The sequence below is a fragment of the Chelonia mydas genome, chromosome 2, assembly GCF_015237465.2.
Source record: "Chelonia mydas isolate rCheMyd1 chromosome 2, rCheMyd1.pri.v2, whole genome shotgun sequence".
NCBI lineage: Eukaryota > Metazoa > Chordata > Testudines > Cheloniidae > Chelonia > Chelonia mydas.
Window position 1 is genome coordinate 242,608,674 of NC_057850.1, and position 23,272 is coordinate 242,631,945.

The window sequence follows — 23,272 nt, forward strand, 5'->3', positions numbered from 1 at the left end:
TTCTGCAGAACTGCTGCCTAGTCATTCAGTCCCTAGTCTGTAGCGGTGCATGGGATTCTTCAGTCCTAAGTGCAGGACTCTGCACTTGTCCTTGTTGAACCTCATCAGATTTCTTTTGGCCCAATCCTCCAATTTGTCTAGGTCCCTCTGTATCCTATCCCTACCCTCCAGCATATCTACCTCTCCAGTTAGACAAACAACTACCAGGACATGGTCTAAATAATACTTAGCCCTGCTTTGAGTGCAGGGACTGGACTAGAAGATCTCTTAAGATCCCTTCCAGTCCTACAGTTCTATAATTCTATGACGGGGTGGGCAAACTACAGCCCCTGGGCTGGATATGGCTCGCGCGCTGGCTACGGCTTGCCAGCTGTTTTAATCCGGCCCTCGAGCCGCTGCTGGGGAGCGGGGTCCGGGGCTTGCCCAGCTCCGGAGCTCCAGCCGGGGAGCAGGGTCAGGGGCCACTCCACACGGCTCCTGGAAGCAGCGGCATGGCCCCCCTCTGGCTCCTACGCGCAGAGGCAGCCAGGGGGCTCTGCACGCTGCTCCCACCCCAAGCACCACCCCTGCAGTTCCCACTGGCCGGGAACTGCGGCCAATGGGAGCTGTAAGGGCGGTGCCTGCAGACAGCACAGTGCACAGAGCCGCCTGGCCTTGCCTCTGCATAGGAGCCAGAGAAGAGACATGCCACTGCTTCTGGGAGCCGCTTGAGGTAAGTGCCACCCAGAGCCTGCACCCCTGAGCCTCCCCCTGCACCCCAACCCCCTGCCCTAGCCCTGATCTCACTCCTGCCCTCCGAACCCCTCGGTCCCAGCCCAGAGCACCCTCCTACACCCCAAACTCCTCACCCCCAGCCACATCCCAGAGCCTGCACCCCCAGCCGGAGCCCTCACCCCACCCCAGCCTGGTGCCCCCTCCCACACCCTGAACTCCTCATTTCTGGCCAAACCCATTTCTGGCCACACACATCCTGCACCTCCAACCAGAGCCCTCACCCCCTCCCGCACCCCAACCCCAATTTTGTGAGTATTCATCGCCCGCCATACAATTTCTATTCCCAGATGTGGCCCTCAGGCCAAAAAGTTTGCCCACCCCTGTTCCATGAAATACAGTGGGAAAATGTATGCAGACCACATCAGCTTTTATTTTTTCTTTATAATTACTTATCTTGGTGCATCAATTCACATGAATTTATCCTGTGGTTTTGTTTTTTTTTAAGCTAACCTCCTACTGAGTCAATATTAGAAACTGATACATAACTATTTACACTGAGCAATTTTCTCACATGGAAATAAACTGTTTTAAATAAGCCTATTACTTTCTAATCTAAAGTACAATGTATACTTTAAATTCTATTTCCATGGTAGACTTTACATTACCAAAGGACACATTAAAGTATGAGAAATATACACAAATATTGAGTCCATGAGAATTGATAGAATTGAAACCATCTGATATGTAAATATAGATGTTATCTGAAAATACACATTAGTATCAAAAACCTTTTTGGTTCCACTGCACTTAACCCTTTTGTAAAAGAGATTTAAACTGTAACAGATATAAAATGCATATTGCAACAACATTTTAGTTCTCTTTAATACAAATATTTGATACAGTAAAATATACAGTGAACTCTGATATAGTAAAACTTAATTTCTAAAGTAGAAAGAATATCCCAAATTATTTCAAATTTTAAAACTGTAAATTGCAATTCCAATTACAGTGGAACTTCACTTCTAGTGCAGTGATATCATGAAATGAAAAGGTCTTAACAACAACTGGGTTCCAATGTACCCTATATTTTAGTTTACAGAGTTTTGATGTCATAATTCACTATGTGTATGGTATGTATACAGTTACCAGAAGAATGGAAAAATTTATCAAATCCAAGTGCACTAGGCATTCATTGTCTACAAATGCCCCTAATATTAACTGAATTGAGACCACAGGACAAAACATAGCCACATGGCGAGTTCCACTGTTGGCTCTGCACTCCAAAGAAACAGTATCCTCTTCACAAGACCTTTTAGCTCTGGAGAAGGGAGCTGGCTACCGTTATCACATCAACGTGAAGAATAATCTTTTTGGTTCCAAAGAGGAGAATGGGCTACTTCTACCAGATCCAGGTCAGCTATTTATCTCTGTCCCAGTAGACTTTGCTTCCTGTGGCCCTATGAAGGCACTCTCAGCATCACTATCTGCAATTATCACATTGCTGAACTCAATGACATGCATGCACACCATGCCTCAAACTGAAAATAAAAGTGGGAGCAAACAGTATTTTAAACAACCATATTAGCCATAAAACAGCAACAAACATCTTAGTACAAGGCATTTCGTGACCAGCTGGGGATACAGTTATGATTCATACAGCTCTTCCCAAACAGTCACTAGTTCTGAGGAAATGTTCTGATTTGGACAATTATTGCTAATGGCCCCAATTCAGGAAAATACTTCAGCACATGCTTAAATCCATCACTATTGAGGACAGCCCTCAAGCACATGCTTAATTTTGAAGTCAATGGAAAATAAGCACGTGTAGTTCCTGTCCTGAATAGGAAAGATTTTCCTTTATTGGAGCCTGTATATCTAACATGAATTAAAAAAATAAAATAAAAAACAATGAAAAACCCTCTCTACTAAACAAACCATCACATTTAATTCCTATATTTTATCTTGTGATATCAATACATGTTTTCTGAACACCATTTAGATATTAGTTGGGAGAAATAAAGTGATTTACCTGCAACATAGGCCCAACAGTCTTTTTATTTGGAATAAGCAAGTAAGTCTGTCAGGACCATCCAGCTGCTTAACGAACTGAGAACTTTGTTTAATTAAGTTCTGACACATCCATATCTGGGAAAAGCAAAATGCACAGATTTGATCAAAAACCCTGTAAAAATGAATGCTGTTATTCATTATGGGCAGATCATGATTTCCTCACTCATTTTGAAAAAGCACCTTACTCTACCAGAAGTCCCATTATAGCCAATTCATGGAGAAAGGTATGAGTGAGTATATCATATTTTGGCCTACATAAAATGCTATGAAAAAATGCTATTTATACCATTTTACAGTAAGTTATAAAACGAGATATAGTTTAGCACTGTGAATTATCTAATGAGAATGTGACAAGTCATTAATCAATAAAAAATTTCTCTAATCAGGATTCAATTAAGCCACTGGCACAATAAACCTAAGCCTGGGTCTCCAGCTACTGGAGTCATGTGATTATGTTAGTATGTCAAAAGCTAAACTTTCATTTAAAAAGTAGTTTTTAGCCCTTATGCTGCAAAGAAAAGCTTGAATATGAGAAATTATTATAATTACAATTGAGTCTGCAGACAGCCTGAAGCAATAATCTATAAGCTTTCCTATACATCTGAGACCCACTACTCAAGGAGTCCCTGCCACCATGGCTGGAGAAGACTGACTGTGAGAAAAGAGAAGAGCGCAGCTGTGACCATTTAGGAATACGTCTGTACAATTTATGAATTCTGTGTGAGATTATGATCCCTATGTGTCTGCAAACTCCACTCTGAATGTGCAGCCTTTTGACTTCTCTATGGTGTGTTTCTCCATGGTGGGTTGAGATTCCAAAGGTGGTAGAAAAAACAAAAAGAGAGCAGCTGATTCTAAGTACCCAATCATTGGAAATCTATACATTCTAGACAAAAGACGGATCCCTGCCCAGAAAAACTGGATTAGCAGGAGGCAAGTCACCTTGATAAAGTCACCTGGCAGGGTTTTGTGCTCAAATGGGGAAGCTGGCAAGAGTGTCACCTGACACAGGCGACTGAAGGTTCTAAAAAGAACAGAAGCTGTTGTGCCCATGGGCCATTTTCTCCAGTCCATGAGGGAGAAGCAACCGAGCATGCAACACCTTATGAGGCTGGGGACTCCCCGCCTGCCTTCCTGGACCCAAACGCAGTGGCAGAACTAACTGATGTACATGTGACACCTTTTCAAGCATATTTATGCAACTGACAAAAGTACCTGTATGACACGAATTTTCACACAGGGCAGAAGAGTGAGCCCCCCCTGCACTCAAACAGCAGCAGTGTTTCCTGTTGCACAAGGCTGGGCCTGGCTCCTCACTCCTAATGTTGTGACATGGTGCACGTCACTCACTCAAATTTGGCCTGGCCACTGCTCCGTCATGATGCGCTACTCCACAACCCCATGTGCCAGGCTGCAACACGTGGAGTAAAGAGCTGGGCCCAGCCCTGAAGGACAGAAGCCGCTGCTGCCAGGTGAGTGTGGAGGTAGGCTTGCTCTTCACCCCAGCAGCAATGACCCATCCCTCTTCCCCCCCCGCCACCTCCCCAGGTGTAAAACCTGGCTTCACCATTGCCCAGATGGTTCTCCCAAGACTCACAGCACAGGGGTGAACTAGTGAGGGATACTGAAGTTTAAGATGTTTATTTTTGGTATGATATGTACTCTCCTGGGCTTTCTGTGATTAAATAAATGGGGCATAAACATGTTAGACTTTGTGTGTTAACTGCTTCATAATGCTGCATGTGCTTGAATTAAACTGGAACCAGAAGCTTCCTAACTTTGGGAAGGAATTCTCACAGAGGGGTGTGTTTAAGTAATTGGGGTAATTCAGGGGTCAGTGCTGCTCCTGGGGGCTAAAGGCAGATGGGCGGAGAAACTCCATTTCCAAGAAGGGGAACAGACAGAGAATCAGCGCCAAAGAGGGCAAGGAAGGGCCCAATGATGCAGACTGCTAAGATTCCAGAAGCTTGACACATCCTGGCAACCCAGAACAGCAGAGGCTTGGATTTCCTTCACAGCAGTCCTAGTGAGCAGCCATGAGAGGCACTTGCTAGGATCCATGACAGCAGCAAATCCGACTCATCAATCCAAGCAGAAACTTCTCAACTGCTGAGACAGGTACTTCCCCCCACCAACCCTGCCGCCACTCCTGCTGCTCAGTGGGGAGGGGGAGAAGAGGACCCCATAATGCTACCCCACCTCTCTGAGAGGGGACGAAGATGCCCTGCCACCACCACTCCAAATAGAGACAGGACAATGGCAGGCCCCTTATTATGGTGTGCCTGGTATGCCCCAGGTTGCCTTAATTTGACCCTGTAGCTACAGTGAGGTAAACTACATTTAAAAGGTTCTCTTTATGAACCTCTTATGTGGCAATTACAATTTCTAGATGGGGGAGGGGGGGAGAGAATCTTGTTCCACACGTGGGTTATGCACGCTTACAGTACTTTACTGCTCTATTATCTTCAGTGTAGCATTTAAAAATGCTACATGTTTTTCAAATATTTAACAGAACATTTTAAAATATGCATCAAATAGTTTATTATTCTTCCCTAACTCCTCAAATTTAAAGTATTTTGTGTGAAGCTTCATAATATATACCCCCCCTCCCCACCCCAAAAAAGAACTGACTATAAAAGAGTACATATCAAGGACAAATAGTGTGCTCAACAATTAGAAATTCTCTTCTTGTTTTCTTTCCTTGGCCTGGATTTACTGAAAGTTTTAGGATTCTTTTAACGTTTGAGGCATTTTCTTTGATGTCTTTATTAATTACTCATTTCCTCTGAAGTTAGTGTAATTAGGTTATTCTTTCAATGGGAAATATCTCCCAGACTTGATTACACTGCATTAGTACCTTCACAGAGAGAAAATACTGGGTAATAAAGGGCTCTTTAATTGAGCAAAAAAGGCATAACAAGAACGAGTGGCAGAAAACTGAGGCTAGACAAAGTCAAATGAGAAATAAGACAGATTTTTAACAGTGAGGGCAATTAACCAATGGCACAAACTCGCAAAGGAAGTGGTGGATTCTCCATCTTTTGATATCTTCAAATCAAGACTGGATGTCTTTCTGGAAGACATGCTTTAACCAAACATGAATTATTAGGCTCAATACAGGGGTACCTGAGTGAAATTTAAGGGCCTGTGATATATAGGAAGTTAGACCATATGATCTAGATTAGCAATTATCTTTGAAAAGTCATGGAAAACAGGAGACATTCCAGAAGACTGAAAAAGGGCAAATATAGTGCCAATCTATAAAAAGGGAAAGAAGGGCAACCCATGGAATTACAGACCAGTCAGCTTAACTTCTGTACCCGGAAAGATAATGGAGCAAATAATTAAGCAAGCAATTTGCAAACATCTAGAAAATAATATGGTGATAGGTAACAGTCAGTATGGATTTGTCAAAAACAAATCTTGTCAAACCAACCGATAGCTTTCTTTGACAGGGTAATAAGCCTTCTGGCCAGGGGGGAAGCGGTAGACGTGGTGTATCTTGACTTTAGTAAGTCTTTTGATACTATCTTGCCTGACCTTCTCATAAACAAACTAGGGAAATACAACCTAGATGGAGCTACTATAAGGTGGGTGCATAACTGGTTGGAAAATCGTTCCCAGAGAGTAATCATCAGTGGTTCACAGTCAAGCTGGAAGGCCATAACGAGTGGGGTCCCACAGGGATCGGTTCTGTTCAATAGCTTCATCAATGATTTAGATAATGGCACAGAGAGTACACTTATACAGTTTGCAGATGATACCAAGCTGGGAGGGGTTGCAACTGCTTTGGAGGATAGGATTAAAATTCAGAATGATCTGAACAAACTGGAGAAATGGTCTGAAGTAAATAGGATGAAATTCAATAAGGACAAATGCAAAGTACTCAACTTAGGAAGGAACAATCAGTTGCACACATACAAAATGGGAAATGACTGCCTAGGAAGGAGTACTGCGGAAAGGATACATTGTCCTGGATATGAGTCAACAGTGTGCCCTTATTGCCAAGAAGGCTAACAGCATTTTAGGCTGCATAAGTAGGAGCATTGCCAGCAGATCGAGGGACGTGATCATTCCCCTCTATTCGGCATTGGTAAGGCCTCATCTGGAGTACTGTGTCCAGTTTTGGGTCCCACACTACAAGAAGGATGTGGAAAAATTGGAAAGAGTCCAGTGGAGGGCAACAAAAATTAGTAGGGGGTGGAGCACATGACTTATGAAGAGAGGCTGAGGGAACTGGGATTATTTAGTCTGCAGAAGAGAAGAATGAGGGCGGGATTTGACAGCTGCTTTCAACTACATGAAAGGGGGTTCCAAAGCAGACGGCTCTAGGCTGTTCTCAGTGGTGGCAGATGACAGAACAAGGAGCAATGGTCTCAAGTTGCAGTGGGGGAGGTTTAGGTTGGATATTAGGAAATACTATTTCACTAGGAGGGTGGTAAAGCACTGGAATGGGTTACCTAGGGAGATGGTAGAATCTCCTTCCTTAGAAGTTTTTAAGGTCAGGCTTGACAAAGCCCTGGCTGGGATCATTTAATTGGGGATTGGTCCTGCTTTGAGCAGAGGGTTGGACTAGATGACCTCCTGAGGTCCCTTCCAACCCTGATATTCTATGATTCTAAGGGATCTGGGGGTCATAGCGGATCACAAGCTAAATATGAGTCAAAAGTGTAACGCTGTTGCAAAAAAAGTGAACATCATTCTGGGATGTATTAGCAGGAGTATTGTAAGCAAGACACGAGAAGTAATTCTTCTGCTCTGCACTGATTAGGCCTCCACTGGAGTATTATGTCCAGTTCTCGGTGCCACATTTCAGGAAAGATGTGGACAAACTGGAGAAAGTCCAGAGAAGAGCAACAAAAATGATTAACGGTCTAGAAAACATGATCTATGAGGGAAGATTGAAAAAAATGGGTTTATTTATTCTGGAGAAGAGACAACTGAGGGGGGACATGATAACAGTTTTCAAGTACAGAAAATGTTGTTACAAGGAGGAGGGAGAAAGTGTTTTTCTTAACCTCTGAGGATAGGACAAGAAGCAATGGGCTTAAATTGCAGCAAGGGAGCTTTAGGTTGGACATTAGGAAAAACTTCCTAACTGTCAGAGTAGTTAAGCACTGGAATAAATTGTCTAGGGAGGTGGTGGAACCTCCATCATTCAGGATTTTTAAGAGCAGGTTGAACAAACACCTGTCAGGGATGGTCTAGATAATACTTAATCCTGCTTTGAGTGCAGGAGACTGGACTAGATCTCTCGAGGTCCCTTCTAGTTCTATGATTCCTATGATCCAATGGTCCCTCCAGCCTTAAACCTCTCTGAATCTATGAAACACCTTAATGTCATCTGAAAAGGTCAGGGTTAATTACCAATTCCCTAAAATAAATATATATTTATCATTAAAAATAGTCTAAGTAAATGTTGTTCACATTTCAGGTTCTACAGCTGTAGAACAGAATGAGAAGGCAGTGAGATTGTTGCAACAGGAAACAGGTATGAATAATATCATGGCTGCTCAAGCGATTTGTTGGGATAAGAAAAGAATACCTTGAACACATGACAATTTTTGCAAGAAGACCTGAATACCGGTCTGAGTGATATGGACTGGGAAATAGCACTTATTAACATCAAAAATAGTCTAGCAGCAGGGTTTTAAAATAAGTATTATCTGATCCCCTATACAGGCAAAATGTTCAGGTAATAAATGTAGGGAAAAACATAGGCAGAAGGTGATGATTAAGCACGTGACCTAGGACTGTAGAAAATGCAATGATTTTCAGGTATAGTTTTAAGAAGGTCAGCTTTTAGGCATATATTCAGTAGTGAACTCTACCCTAGGACTTACTAGTTAAGAAATGACAGGGTTAAAGGAAGTGCTGAGGAAATGGGACAGTGGGGCTAACCACTTTCATCATATGCAATTAGGTTAGACATTGGATAACTAGTGAACCACTGGGAAAACAGGAATGGCTATCCCTCTTAGCTCAGAATATAAACAAAGCACAGTGTGTAGGGTAAATGCAAGGTACAAGAAAATATTATGATCTAGAATCTATGAACTGGTTAAAAGATCTTATTACTGAACATATTGGCTTTCAGAAGAGTTGTGTAAATTTGTAGAATTACAGGGTCAACTAGTTTATTCCCCCCTTCCACCGTCCAATCTGCATGACCATTATACCTCTTTTCCTGTTGATTTTCTCCTTTGATAATGATTGCGAATTTTTCAAACCCTATGTTTTAATAGAGCATATGCAAACATAACCACCTTCTGCTTACTTCTTTTATATGCACCTGCACCATCAATGTCAGTAGAATGTGTTCTGGGAAAAGCATGATTAACCCCTTGGTAGCAGAGGAAGCTTGCTTTTCAATGTTGCATAAAAATAATATCTGTATTAGTCCTTTAAAATTCTCAGAGCTAGGCTAACAGACTAAACAGCTATGTCTTGTCTTAGTCTATGTTTTGTAACACAGAATATAGACTGTTATATAAATGAACAATTTTAATATATTATCTTATACATATGCAGGCACACTAAATGCACAAGGCACTTTACACAACACAGACTAAGACATATTAGCATATTCTTCACTGAGAAAGAAGGAGGTTCCTCATCTGAAAAGTTTTAAGGTACGATAAATGTTCATCCCATCTTTAGAAGTTGAAACTGAGAAAGTTTTAAACTTCCGACAAGGAAAAAGTGTATTCTTCATATATTTAAATTTTCAAACAGTCACAATAGTTTCATATTCATTTACTTTTATGTTTAAATCCTTCTTCCTTGCAGGATTTAGACTTCTGCAGAGACATGCTATCCTTATCAGTCACTGCAGAAAACTCAACGACTTCACATAAACTTGTGGAAAGAGAAGAAGCTACAGAAAACTGAAGAGAAAAAAAAAAGAAACAATGCTAACAGCTACAATATTTTCATACAGTGGTGGTTCACTCTGAGTGCAATTTTTTTTCTTATGAGTTATGTATACCATTTATGCTGCTATTCACAATGGTTTCCTCAAACTTCCCACTGACCTTTAATATTTAATTATACACATGAAAAGTGGATTTGTGCTATTTCATCTGAATTGGCGTTCAATAGGAAGTACAAAGAAGAAAGCTAGCCATCAAAATCCACCAACTTTGCTCTCTTTGAAACTGGATTAAAAAAAGAGGGCTACAGAACAGCCACATTTCTAACAAATGGATCAAAAGGATAACTAAGCCTGTTCTGCAGCCACCCACCTATTTCTGCTGAATGAAGCAATTAGTGATGAAGTGACTAAAAAATATGCAAGAAATAAAACTAACTACAGTAGAGTAAAATATGTACTGGCACTCACCAAACGCTTAGAATCCTCTTTCTGTCTATAAAAAAACAGAAGCTGACGTACTAAAAGGGTCAGATTAGCTCCACTGGCAGTGGAGACAGTTCCTCCAGATTGTGCCAGATTAGCACAGCGATCGAATTCACTTCTTTGGATGGAGTACTTAAAAGTTAAAAATAAATTAAAATTATGTTCTGACAACACATTAAAATATAAATGCAGGATTTTAAGCTATTCGTTTTGAGTTTCCATCTTATCTGACAGGTAAAATGAAGGTACTATTCTGATGTTACATATTTGTTAAGAGTCCAAGTTAGACAAATCCCCTCCACAGCATTATGCTGATTCTTTGTTTACAATTTGTCCTGAAGACCCATGTTAAGAAATAATACCATTTAATATAAACTTGTTTTGAACCAGCCCACTCTGTTAGCCAGTTCATAAACATAAACAACCCTTTTGCAGAATAACTGACCCAGTGCTGTCTTAAAGAAGCCCCTTCCAAATCAACCTATCACCTAAATTATATGAAGAAACATGTTTGTGTATCACACACTAGAAATGCCATTTCAATCACTTGAAACATATTGGCCCAATTTTCAGAGGTGCTAAGCAACCCCAGCTTCTCTTCATGTAAACAGGAGCTGCAAGAACATGGTCCAGCAATGCCTTTATGCATGTGCTTAACTTTGAAAACATGAATATTCCCATTGAAGTCAATGCTCAACAATGCCCTTTAAAAATAAGGCCAAACTGAGAATAAAACAAACTCTTGCATTTCACTATTCTTATATGGGTTTGCACCATGCTTACCAAAGGAAGCTAGCAATATCAAAATTTCTCAACAGAAATGGCTAGGACTGTAGTATTAAGAAACCCCAGCTTCAATTAAATTGTTTTACACATTTATTTTATCACAATTTCTCTCTCAACTGATGAGAAAAATACCTACTTGGTACTTTCTGGCCCTGTACCCCCGTACGAAGGACTGGATGATTATTGCATTTTTCAGCCTTCGTCTTTCTTCCTATAAAATGAAAGAAATAAGGCAGTCAAAAATAAAGGATGCAAAACTGAATCTTGCTTCTATAATTTTGTCATATATATTTATATTCAAAGATATTTTTGTTTTTTTTATACTCTGTCCAATTTGCTTTTTCTGTATGTTTGCATATTTCTGAAAATTAAATATATCTTTATCAAAATAAGAGAAAGGTGCCTGTGACTTAAACATTAGTGACATACACATATACATAATTTAGTCCTGCCCAGGAAGAGATTCCTTTTGTTTGTAAAGGCAATGTAAATTTATAGCAGGATAAGCAATTTTTAATAATCAATAAGAATTATATGAAAAAACTCATGATTTCAAGAACAGAAGAGGAGTTTTCATACCTTATTAAACATAGTGTTTTAACACCACACTTTTCAATGACTGATTTAAATCTGATAATACCGTTTACTGGCAAATGAAGTGTAAAAATACAATTAGGAAGGCCAAAGAAGAATTTGAGGAACAGCTAGCCAAAGACTCAAAAAGTAATAGCAAATTTTTGTTTAAGTACATCAGAAGCAGGAAGCCTGCTAAACAACCAGTGGGGCCACTGAACGATCGAGGTGCTAACGGAGCACTCAAGGACAATAAGGCCATTGTGGTCTTCACGGTGGAGGATGTGAGGGAGATTCCCAAACATGACCCATTCTTTTTAGATGACAGATCTGTGGAACTGTCCCAGACTGAGGTATCATTATAGAAGGTTTTGGAACAAATTGATAAATTAAACAGCAGTAAGTCACCAGGACCAGATGGTATTCACCCAGGAGTTCTGAAGGAACTCAAATGTGAAATTGCAGAACTACTAACTGTAGTCTGTAACCTATCATTTAAATCAGCTTCTGTACCAGACGACTGGAGGATAGCTAATGTGAAGGCAATTTCTAAAAAGGGCTCCAGAGGTTATCCTGGCAATTACAGGCCTGTAAGCCTGACTTCAGTACCAGGAAACTGGTTGAAACTATAATAAAGAACAATATTGTCACACGTATAGATGAACATAATTTGTTGAGGAAGAGTCAACATGGTTTTAGTAAAGGGAAATCATGCCTCACCAATCTACTAGAATTCTTGGAAGGGGTCAAAAAGCATGTGGACAAGGGTGATCCAGTGGATATAGTGTACTTAGATTTTCAGAAAGCCTTTGACAAGGTCCATCACCAAAGGCTCTTAAGCAAAGTAAGCTGCCATGGGATAAGAGGGAAGGTGCTCTCATGGATTGATAACTGGTTAAAAGATAGGAAACAAAGGGTAGGAATAAATGGTCATTTTTCAGAATGGAGAGAAGTAAATAGTGGTGTCCCCCAGGGGTCTGTTCTGGGACCAGTACTATTCAATATATTGATAAATGATCTGGAAAAAGGGGTAAACAGTGAGATAGCAAAATTTGCAGATGATACAAAACTATTCAAGATAGTTAAGTCCCAGGCAGACTGCAAAGAGCTACAAAGGGATCTCTCAAAACTGGGTGACTGGGCAACAGAATGGCAGATGAAATTTAATGTTGATAAATGCAAAGTAATGGACATTGGAAAACATAATCCCAACCATACATATAAAATGATGGGGTCTAAATGAGCTGTTACCACTCAAGAAAGAGATCTTGGAGTCATTGTGGATCGTTCTCTGAAAACATCCACTCAATGTGCATCGGCAGTCAATAAAGCAAACAGAATGCTGGGAATAATTAAGAAAGGGATAGATGATAGGACAGAAAATATCAAGTTGCCTCTATATAAATCCATGGTATGCCCACATCTGGAATACTGTGTGCAGATGTGGTCACCCCATCTCAAAAAATATATATTGGAATTGGAAAAGGTTCAGAAAAGGGCAACAAAAACGATTAGGGGTATGGAACGGCTTCCGTATGAGGAGAGATGAATAAGACCGGGACTTTTCAGCTTGAAAAAGAGAGAGACAGCTAAGGGGAGATATGATTGAGGTCTATAAAATCATGACTGGTGTAGAGAAAGTAGATAAGGAGGTGTTATTTACTCCTTCTCCTAACACAAGAACTAGGGGCCACCAAATGAAATTAATAGGCAGCAGGTTTAAAACAAAGTATTTTTTCACACAATGCACAATCAACCTGTGGAACTCCTTGCCAGAGGATGTTGTGAAGGCCAAGACCATAACAGGGTTCAAAAAAGAACTAGATACATTCATGGAGGATAGGTCCATCAATGGCAATTAGCCAGAATGGGCAGAAATGGTGTCCCTAGCCTCTGTTTGCCAGAAGCTGGAATGAGCGACAGGGGATGGATCACTTGATGATTACCTGTTCTGTTCATTCCCTCGGGGGCACCTGGCACTGGCCACTGTTGGAAGACAGGATACTGGGCTAGATGGACCTTTGGTCTGACCCAATAGGGCCATTCTTATGTTTACCCTTTGAACCAAGTGGTTAGCCAAAGTTCAGGGCCTTTTAGGGTTGTTTCTGTTAGGATAAGAAATAGATTATATCAGTCAGGTATATTCTTGGTGTAGTCTTACTGCCTCTAAAGGGATCCTTTGCTTCTGAGAGGAAGATGAGATCTGGTGCTTCAGACCCAGGGACATGGCATGGAGATAGAGAAAGACACTTCCTCTTCACACAAAGATTAGACAAGATGAACGTTTTATGGAGTCTTCTCAGCACCCAGAAATGTCTTAAAGTATCATTTCCTTAAAGAGACTTAATTTCTGCAAAAGAATTAAGCAGAAAGCCAAGCTGGCTCAGATATTCGGGAAGAAGTTTAATAGTTTCTACTGCTAACATAGCCAATTAAGGTGATTAGAAGTATTCGAGGGAAGTGCATATAGATTACATTTCCATTCATACCTGTACTATTTGGTAGGATGCATTTATTCGGGCGGGGGAGAGGAGGAGGATAAAACTGCAGGTAATTGGGTAAGGAATTCTCAAAGGCAATGGCTGAGGACAGGGGAAGTAGGGAAAGCGGGCAACAGCAAAATCAGTGAGGGTTACTTGGGGACAGGTTAAAATTTTTCCTTTTTTTTTTTTTTTAAACTACTGTGACAAACCCACACCCACTTACATTTTTATGGCCTACTGAGACAAAAAAAAGAAGTCTCCATGTGACATTTGATGCTATTTAAAAGTTTGCTGTAGACAGACAAGCCATTCTTATTATCCTAATTAACCAGTGATTAATTTACCAAATATGCCTATGTCCTGTTTTCTAAGACAAGCCATTTTTGAGATGAGATGTCAAAAAAAGGCATTAAAAGAATTTCTGAAACACGATCCAACATCTACAGTATGATTTTGAATCCCAGGTCCCCAAACAGACTGTCTGACTATTCCAAGATTTGAGCAAATTAATTCCGTGCTGGCCCCAGACCAAAACACAAAATGTGAAACATCAAAGATTTTAAGGTTTTAATGGATGGAAGGACAAAGTTAGGAAAAATTCTCAACCTCAACTATGGAGATGCACCACCTCTCCATAATATCACAGGGTGAAATTATGCAGCAAGACAGATATATTTTCCCTCTCTGCAGGTATGGGTTTCATCCTAGAATACATAATTGTCAATTAGTGACCCATAATTGTGAGTGTTTGAAGTCTGAGGTCACTACTGAGATTTCACTGCATGCACTTTTTCAAAGCCCATAACTGATCTTATTCTCAAAGGACTCATTCTTTAAAAAAAAAAAAAAAAAAAAAAAAACACTCTTCTATAAAGGGACTTTTATTTCATCCTGTAAAACTAATATATGTGGAGATTAGGGTTGTCAAGCGATTAAACAAATTAATCGTGATTAATTGTGCGATTAAAAAAATCACAATTAATCGTGTTATCAATCACGCTGTTAACCAATAATACAATACCATTTATTTAAATATTTAGCACGTATAATTTTTGAAATGTATTGATTTCAATTACAACACAGAATAGAAAGTGAACAGTGCTTGCTTTATATTTATTTTTGATTAAAATATTTGCACTGTAAAAAACAAACAGTATTGTTTAATTCACCTCATACAAGTACTACAAATGCAATCTCTTCACCATGAAAGTTGAACATTCAAATGTAGAATTATGTACAAAAAATCTGCATTCAAAAATAAAACAATGTAAAACTTTAGAGTAGTGGTGGGCAATTTGTGGCCCGTCAGTGTAATCTGCTGGCGGGCCTCCAGACCGTTTATTTACATTTGCATGGCAGCCCACAGCTCCAGTGCAAATGTTCCCGGACAATGGGAGCTGTGGGAATATATCTGAAAATGTAGAAAAACATCCACAAATATTTAATAATTTTCAATTGGTATTCTATTGTTTAACAGTGCGATTAATCACAATTAATTTTTTTGAGTTAACAGCATGAGTTAACTGCAATTAATTGACAGCCCTAGTGGAGCTATACATTATACACATATTTGTGTGATACATACACAAAGTATATGCCTATAATATACCCGTACGCAGTGCTTTGTTTCTGATGCAAATATTAGCAGCTGAATGAGTGTGTTTGCCACTTATCACTCAGCAAAAAGTTTCTGAAACACAGAATAGTACTTTTGCATGTTGGTAAGGACTGACAGATCATAAATGGGAGTAGTAATTTAAGATACAAGATACCAGATTGCATGTGTAAATTCAGTACATAACTGTGCATCAAACTTAAAAATCAGATCCTTTTAGATCTCAAAACCAGTAACTAATATAAAAAATAGTGAATTACAATAGAACTTGTTAGCAGTCTCGCAAAAAAACAAAAGCACAGGTTTAGAGTCAAATGTTCTTGTTTATGTTCTTTATCAGTATGTAAACTATTCAGGTACACATTGTTTTCTGAGACCAATTATCTAAACTTACAGGGGTATTTTCACCCCCTTTTAAAATAGGGGGAAGGTCAAACAAAAATGAATCCTTTCACTTTCCACTTACTTGGTATCATTTTATTGCCAAGTTTGTTCATTAAAGACAACTATGTTTGGAAAACGGTATTTTCACCGTTCCAGTTTACATTCTTTTCAGAGGTGATTTTGGAGTAATTAGTTATGGCAGCAGATATACTGGCACAACACAGGATAATGATTTAATTGCAGGCTCAAGCATCATTATCATAATAATCATCCCTACTCCTTATAGAGCATTTTTCATCAGTAGATTTCAAAGTACTTTACAAAGGATGTCAGTATCATTCTCTTTACAGATGGGGAAACTGAGGCACAGAAAAGGGAAGAGGCCAGTGTCAGAGTCTTGTATAGAACCTAGGTCTCCTGAGTCCCAGTTCAGAGGAATCGAGGACGAGGGAGGCGTAAGGAGAAAATTCCTGGCCATATAAATTCCTTTTTCCATTAAGGGCCTGATCCAATTCTCATTGAAGTCATTGGCAAAACTTGCACTGATTTCCATGGATATTGCATCAGACACTAAATACTTTTTTTAAAAAAAGTAAATAGTTCTTATAGAAGAATATTCATATCGGGGAAATCTAGGGGGAAAAGTTTAAATGGTTCTGTTGATTCTGATATATGGAAGAACAAAATGTACATAGAAAGTTCACAAACTGAAAAAAAACCCTATAGAATAATTTCAAGTAAAACTCTACTAAAGTACAAGATTTCAAAGTGTAACTATCATCAGGCTGAACAAAATTACAGCGTACATGCAAGCTGTTGTTTTCCACAACACTATCTCTATTTTACCTCTCGTTTACGCCTTTCTTCCTGGGTACGATGCAGAAGAGAAGCCTTTTCTTCCTAGAAGGGGACCAAAAAAAGCTGCTGTAGTGTTTTCACTCAAAAGTTCAGGTATTTGCATAAAGTAATACATATTTTTAAATGGTTTACAGTGCAGAATACATTCCATATTCAAGTAAATGCAAAAAAGTGACCTATTAGCATTTTCGCTGTTATGGGCCCAGATCTGATGCAATTTCATTTCCTATTAACTATCTACTTCTACCTATCCACTTGTTACTTATATGGCCACCATCACCATCCATCTGAAGGTTCACTAACATTAATGAATTTATACTCAGAACACCTCCCTGTAAGTTTGGGAAATATCCCTATTTTACAGATGGGAACCTGAGGCAGAGAGAGAGATTATTACCCAGTCTACCAAAGTACTTTAAAAGGTGGTTCAAAAGAAATTAACTGTCAGCCCATAACTTCTGGCTGAGTTACAGAAGTCCTCAAATCCTGATTTTAAAACTTCAAGTTAGAGAGATTCCATCATTTACTCTAGTTCAAATCAGCAAGTGACCCAGGCCCCACACTGCAGAAGAAGACAAAAAACCTTCAGGGTCTCTGCCAATCTGACCACCTATTCCTCTAAAGACAATATTTTAATTTCCAAAGAGACCATTACAAGCATTGGTCTCCAAAGAGAACTGTTTCCGCATATTTTAAACACAATAAAAAAAGATTTAAAAAAATCTATCATTCAACTGGAAAGAAAGCCTCTCACACTGGCACGGTAAAAGTTTCTGACTATACCATGTAAAAAAACAACTGAAGTTAATATGCCATGAGTTAAGTATATAAAAGGGCAATTTTGATAGTATGAACCAAGTATAAATTAATTGATAAATTGAGTGTTCAGGATATACCCTTACAGATTACCTCGTTTCTCGCAATTGATATCCAGTGGACTACTAGCTTTGGCGCTTGATGAAACATTCTTAGTATCAAACTCCTGCACAGAAACACAATCCCAGTGACACCAACTACCTGTCAATCTGTTTCACTCTGCAGACAGAGCCAATAAGAAAACGCTCCTGCTCTGAAACATGTACACTTGTAATTTCTCACATGTCAGGGCTGGAGGGAAAAACAGGAGAGAAACAGAAAAAGGAAGACATACCTGGCTAAAGATGAATGTGAGTGGGTGAGGGATGAAGAGAGGGAGATGGGAAAGAGACAGCCATAATACATGAAAAATGGGTTGAAAAGAGACACATGGACAGAAAAAAATGGCAAGAGGGAGTGGAGGCCCAAAACCATATTCTCCTTATAGTCTGCTTCCCCACACTCCTCCCTTTGTGGCCCTTTCAATTTCAGTAAACTAATGATTACTGGACTGCCATGTTAATAGTCTGTTTCCTCACACTAGACTGAACACTTGTCTAAACTAATATACTTATAAAAATAAAACAAATACTCTTGATCCAATATTGTATAAATACTTTAAAAGTTACAGAATTCAAATACCCTTTAATTTTGAGAGTATAAACGAGATATCATGGAAGAACTAACTTTCAGAGAACAAAAGAGAACAATTAGATGTGTACAACCTGGCTAACCAATGACTAAAGGGGAAAGGAGACAATAAATCTCCATTTATTTGAGTTTTAAACATCAATACAATGGAGTTATAACTAAGATTAAAGGGTGCATTTATAAGGAAAATCAGAAAAACATCTTTTTGACAGTGGGATGTATTCAGCTGTGAAATAACCCCCCAAGCCAAATGGTGGAAGACTCACTACTTAATGACAGGTTTCAGAGTAACAGCCGTGTTAGTCTGTATTAGCAAAAAGAAAAGGAGTACTTGTGGCACCTTAGAGGCTAACCAATTTATTTGAGCATAAGCTTTCGTGAGCTACAGCTCACTTCATCGGATGCATACTGTGGAAAGTGCAGAAGATCTTTTTATACACACAAAGCATGAAAAAATACCTCCCCCCACCCCACTCTCCTGCTGGTAATAGCTTATCTAAAAGTGATCACTCTCCTTACAATGTGTATGATAATCAAGGTGGGCCATTTCCAGCACAAATCCAGGGTTTAACAAGAACGTCGGGGGGGGGGGGGGGGGGGGGGAGGGGTAGGAAAAAACAAGGGGAAATAGGTTACCTTGCATAATGACTTAGCCACTCCCAGTCTCTATTCAAGCCTAAGTTAATTTATCCAATTTACAAATGAATTCCAATTCAACAGTCTCTCCCTGGAGTCTGGATCTGAAGGTTTTTTGTTGTAATATCCCAACTTTCATGTCTGTAATAGCGTGACCAGAGAGATTGAAGTGTTCTCCGACTGGTTTATGAATGTTATAATTCTTGACATCTGATTTGTGTCCATTTATTCTTTTACGTAGAGACTGTCCAGTTTGACCAATGTACATGGCAGAGGGGCATTGCTGGCACATGATATCACATTGGTGGATGTGCAGGTGAACGAGCCTCTGATAGTGTGGCTGATGTTACTAGGCCCTGTGATGGTGTCCCCTGAATAGATATGTGGGCACAGTTGGCAACGGGCTTTGTTGCAAGGATAGGTTCCTGGGTTAGTGGTTCTGTTGTGGGGTATGTGGTTGCTGGTGAGCATTTGCTTCAGGTTGGGGGGCTGTCTGTAGGCAAGGACTGGCCTGTCTCCCAAGATTTGTGAGAGAGTTGGATCATCCTTCAGGATAGGTTGTAGATCCTGAATAATGCATTGGAGAGGTTTTAGTTGGGGGCTGAAGGTGATGGCTAGTGGCGTTCTGTTATTTTCTTTGTTAGGCCTGTCCTGTAGTAGGTGACTTCTGGGAATTCTTCTGGCTCTATCAATCTGTTTCTTCACTTCCGCAGGTGGGTATTGTAGTTGTAAGAATGCTTGATAGAGATCTTGTAGGTGTTTGTCTCTGTCTGAGGGGTTGGAGCAAATGCGGTTGTATCGCAGAGCGTGGCTGTAGACAATGGATCGTGTGGTGTAGTCAGGGTGAAAGCTGGAGGCATGTAGGTAGGAATAGCGGTCAGTAGGTTTCCGGTATAGGGTGGTGTTTATGTGACCATCGTTTATTAGCACTGTAGTGTCCAGGAAGTGGATCTCTTGTGTGGACTGGACCAGGCTGAGGTTGATGGTGGGATGGAAATTGTTGAAATCATGGTGGAATTCCTCAAGGGCTTCTTTTCCATGGGTCCAGATGATGTCATCAATATAGCGCAAGTAGAATAGGGGCGTTAGGGGACGAGAGCTGAGGAAGCGTTGTTCTAAGTCAGCCATAAAAATGTTGGCATACTGTGGGGCCATGCGGGTACCCATAGCAGTGCCGCTGATTTGAAGGTATACATTGTCCCCAAATGTAAAATAGTTATGGGTGAGGACAAAGTCATAAAGTTCAGCCACCAGGTTAGCCATGACATTATCGGGGATAGTGTTCTTGACAGTTTGTAGTCCATCTTTGAGTGGAATGTTGGTGTAGAGGGCTTCTACATCCATAGTGGCCATGATGGTGTTATCAGGAAGATCACCGATGTATTGTAGTTTCCTCAGGAAGTCAGTGGTGTCTCGAAGGTAGCTGGGAGTGCTGGTGGCGTAGGGCCTGAGGAGGGAGTCTACATAGCCAGACAATCCTGCTGTCAGGGTGCCAATGCCTGAGATGATGGGGCGCTCAGGATTTCCAGGTTTATGGATCTTGGGTAGTAGACAGAATATCCCAGGTCGTGGTTCCAGGGGTGTGTCTGTGCGGATTTGATCTTGTGCTTTTTCAGGGAGTTTCTTGAGCAAATGCTGTAGTTTCTTTTGGTAACTCTCAGTGGGATCAGAGGGTAATGGCTTGTAGAAAGTGGTGTTGGAGAGCTGCCGAGCAGCCTCTTGTTCATATTCCGACCTATTCATGATGACAACAGCACCTCCTTTGTCAGCCTTTTTGATTATGATGTCAGAGTTGTTTCTGAGGCTGTGGATGGCATTGTGTTCTGCACGGCTGAGGTTGTGGGGCAAGTGATGCTGCTTTTCCACAATTTCAGCCCGTGCACGTTGGCGGAAGCACTCTATGTAGAAGTCCAGTCTGCTGTTTCGACCTTCAGGAGGAGTCCACCTAGAATCCTTCTTTTTGTAGTGTTGATAGGGAGGTCTCTGTGGATTAGTATGTTGTTCAGAGGTATGCTGGAAATATTCCTTGAGTCAGAGACGTCGAAAATAGGATTCTAGGTCACCACAGAACTGTATCATGTTCGTGGGGGTGGAGGGGCAGAAGGAGAGGCCCCCAGATAGGACAGCTGCTTCTGTTGGGCTAAGAGTATAGTTGGATAGGTTAACAATATTGCTGGGTGGGTTGAGGGAACCATTGCTGTGGCGGCCCCTTGCGGCATGTAGTAGTTTAGAAAGTTTAGTGTCCTTTTTCTTTTGTAGAGAAGCAAAGTGTGTGTTGTAAATGGCTTGTCTAGTTTTAGTAAAGTCCAGCCACGAGGAAGTTTGTGTGGAAGATTCATAAAAAAAACAGAGTATCCATTTTTGAGAGCTCATTCTTAATCTTTCCCTGTTTGCTGTAGAGGATGTTGATCAGGTGGTTCCGCAGTTTCTTTGAGAGCATGTGGCACAAGCTGTCAGTATAGTCTGTGTGGTACGTAGATTGTAATGGATTTTTTACCTTCAGTCCTTTTGGTACGATATCCATCTGTTTGCATTTGGAAAGGAAGATGATGTCTGTCTGTATCTGTACAAGTTTTTTCATGCAGTTGATAGATTTCCACTCCATACGGCTAAATGCAGTGCCTTGCATAATGACAGGTTTCAGAGTAACAGCCGTGTTAGTCTGTATTCGCAAAAAGAAAAGGAGTACTTGTGGCACCTTAGAGACTAACCAATTTATTTGAGCATAAGCTTTCGTGAGCTACAGCTCACTTCATCGGATGCATACTGGGGAAAGTGTAGAAGATCTTTTTATACACACAAAGCATGAAAAAATACCTCCCCCCCACCCCACTCTCCTGCTGGTAATAGCTTATCTAATAGCTTACAGATTGATAGAGCCAGAAGAGTTCCCAGAAGTCACCTACTACAGGACAGGCTTAACAAAGAAAATAACAGAACGCCACTAGCCGTCACCTTCAGCCCCCAACTAAAACCCCTCCAACGGATTATTCAGGATCTACAATCTATCCTGAAGGATGACCCAACACTCTCACAAATCTTGGGAGACAGGCCAGTCCTTGCCTACAGACAGCCCCCCAACCTGAAGCAAATGCTCACCAGCAACCACATACCCCACAACAGAACCACTAACCCAGGAACCTATCCTTGCAACAAAGCCCGTTGCCAACTGTGCCCACATATCTATTCAGGGGACACCATCACAGGGCCTAGTAACATCAGCCACACTATCAGAGGCTCGTTCACCTGCACATCCACCAATGTGATATCATGTGCCAGCAATGCCCCTCTGCCATGTACATTGGTCAAACTGGACAGTCTCTATGTAAAAGAATAAATGGACACAAATCAGATGTCAAGAATTATAACATTCATAAACCAGTCGGAGAACACTTCAATCTCTCTGGTCACGCTATTACAGACATGAAAGTTGGGATATTACAACAAAAAACCTTCAAATCCAGACTCCAGCGAGAGACTGTTGAATTCGAATTCATTTGCAAATTGGATAAATTAACTTAGGCTTGAATAGAGACTGGGAGTGGCTAAGTCATTATGCAAGGTAACCTATTTCCCCTTGTTTTTTCCTATCCCCCCCCCGACGTTCTTGTTAAACCCTGGATTTGTGCTGGAAATGGCCCAACTTGATTATCATACACATTGTAAAGAGAGTGGTCGCTTTAGATAAGCTATTACCAGGAGGAGAGTGGGGTGGGGGGAGGTGTTTTTTCATGCTTTGTGTGTATAAAAAGATCTTCTACACTTTCCACAGTATGCATCCGATGAAGTGAGCTGTAGCTCACGAAAGCTTATGCTCAAATAAATTGGTTAGTCTCTAAGGTGCCACAAGTACTCCTTTTCTCACCACTTAAGACATTTTTAAAAATTTGACTCAGTAAAGAAGCAGTAAACAAAGACCTGTTAGGTCAGCTACTCCAATTCTAACATGTATGCTCTATGACTAATAACTTTTGGGGAAAATCTTAGTAATTATTTGTATTACAAGTGCATTTTTATCTATCTAGTTATATTTCTTTGCTTTTGCACTAAGCAGTTACAAAATCTATCACAGTAGACAGAATCAGACAGTCAGAAACTAATATAACCGTGGATTTCTGCAATCTCATTACTGGTGCTGAGTCATACTTGGCTTCTTTCATCTAGGGTGTCAACTAGTTTGCTGACAGCTATTAGATGGTATTCTAAACTCCCTCCCCTGGCATACAGCAGTGGCCTGAGATACTGGCACACTGGACAGTCACCTAGGTTTTAACACTGCAGTGGGCTCCA

The 23,272-nt window shown here is 40.5% G+C and overlaps 1 protein-coding gene across 1 annotated transcript in view; it reads right to left on the reverse strand.

Moving 5' to 3' along the window:
- The window catches only part of UBE3C (ubiquitin protein ligase E3C), a 168,930-nt gene that overhangs the window by 134,287 nt on the left and 11,371 nt on the right, over positions 1-23,272 (reverse strand). The window contains exons 2-5 of the mRNA XM_007054110.4: positions 16,829-16,882; positions 11,064-11,138; positions 10,127-10,273; positions 2,744-2,859 (exon numbers count right to left, since the gene is read on the reverse strand). Coding sequence (XP_007054172.1) covers positions 2,744-2,859; positions 10,127-10,273; positions 11,064-11,138; positions 16,829-16,882 — 392 coding nt within the window. The remainder of the gene's footprint in view (positions 1-2,743; positions 2,860-10,126; positions 10,274-11,063; positions 11,139-16,828; positions 16,883-23,272) is intronic.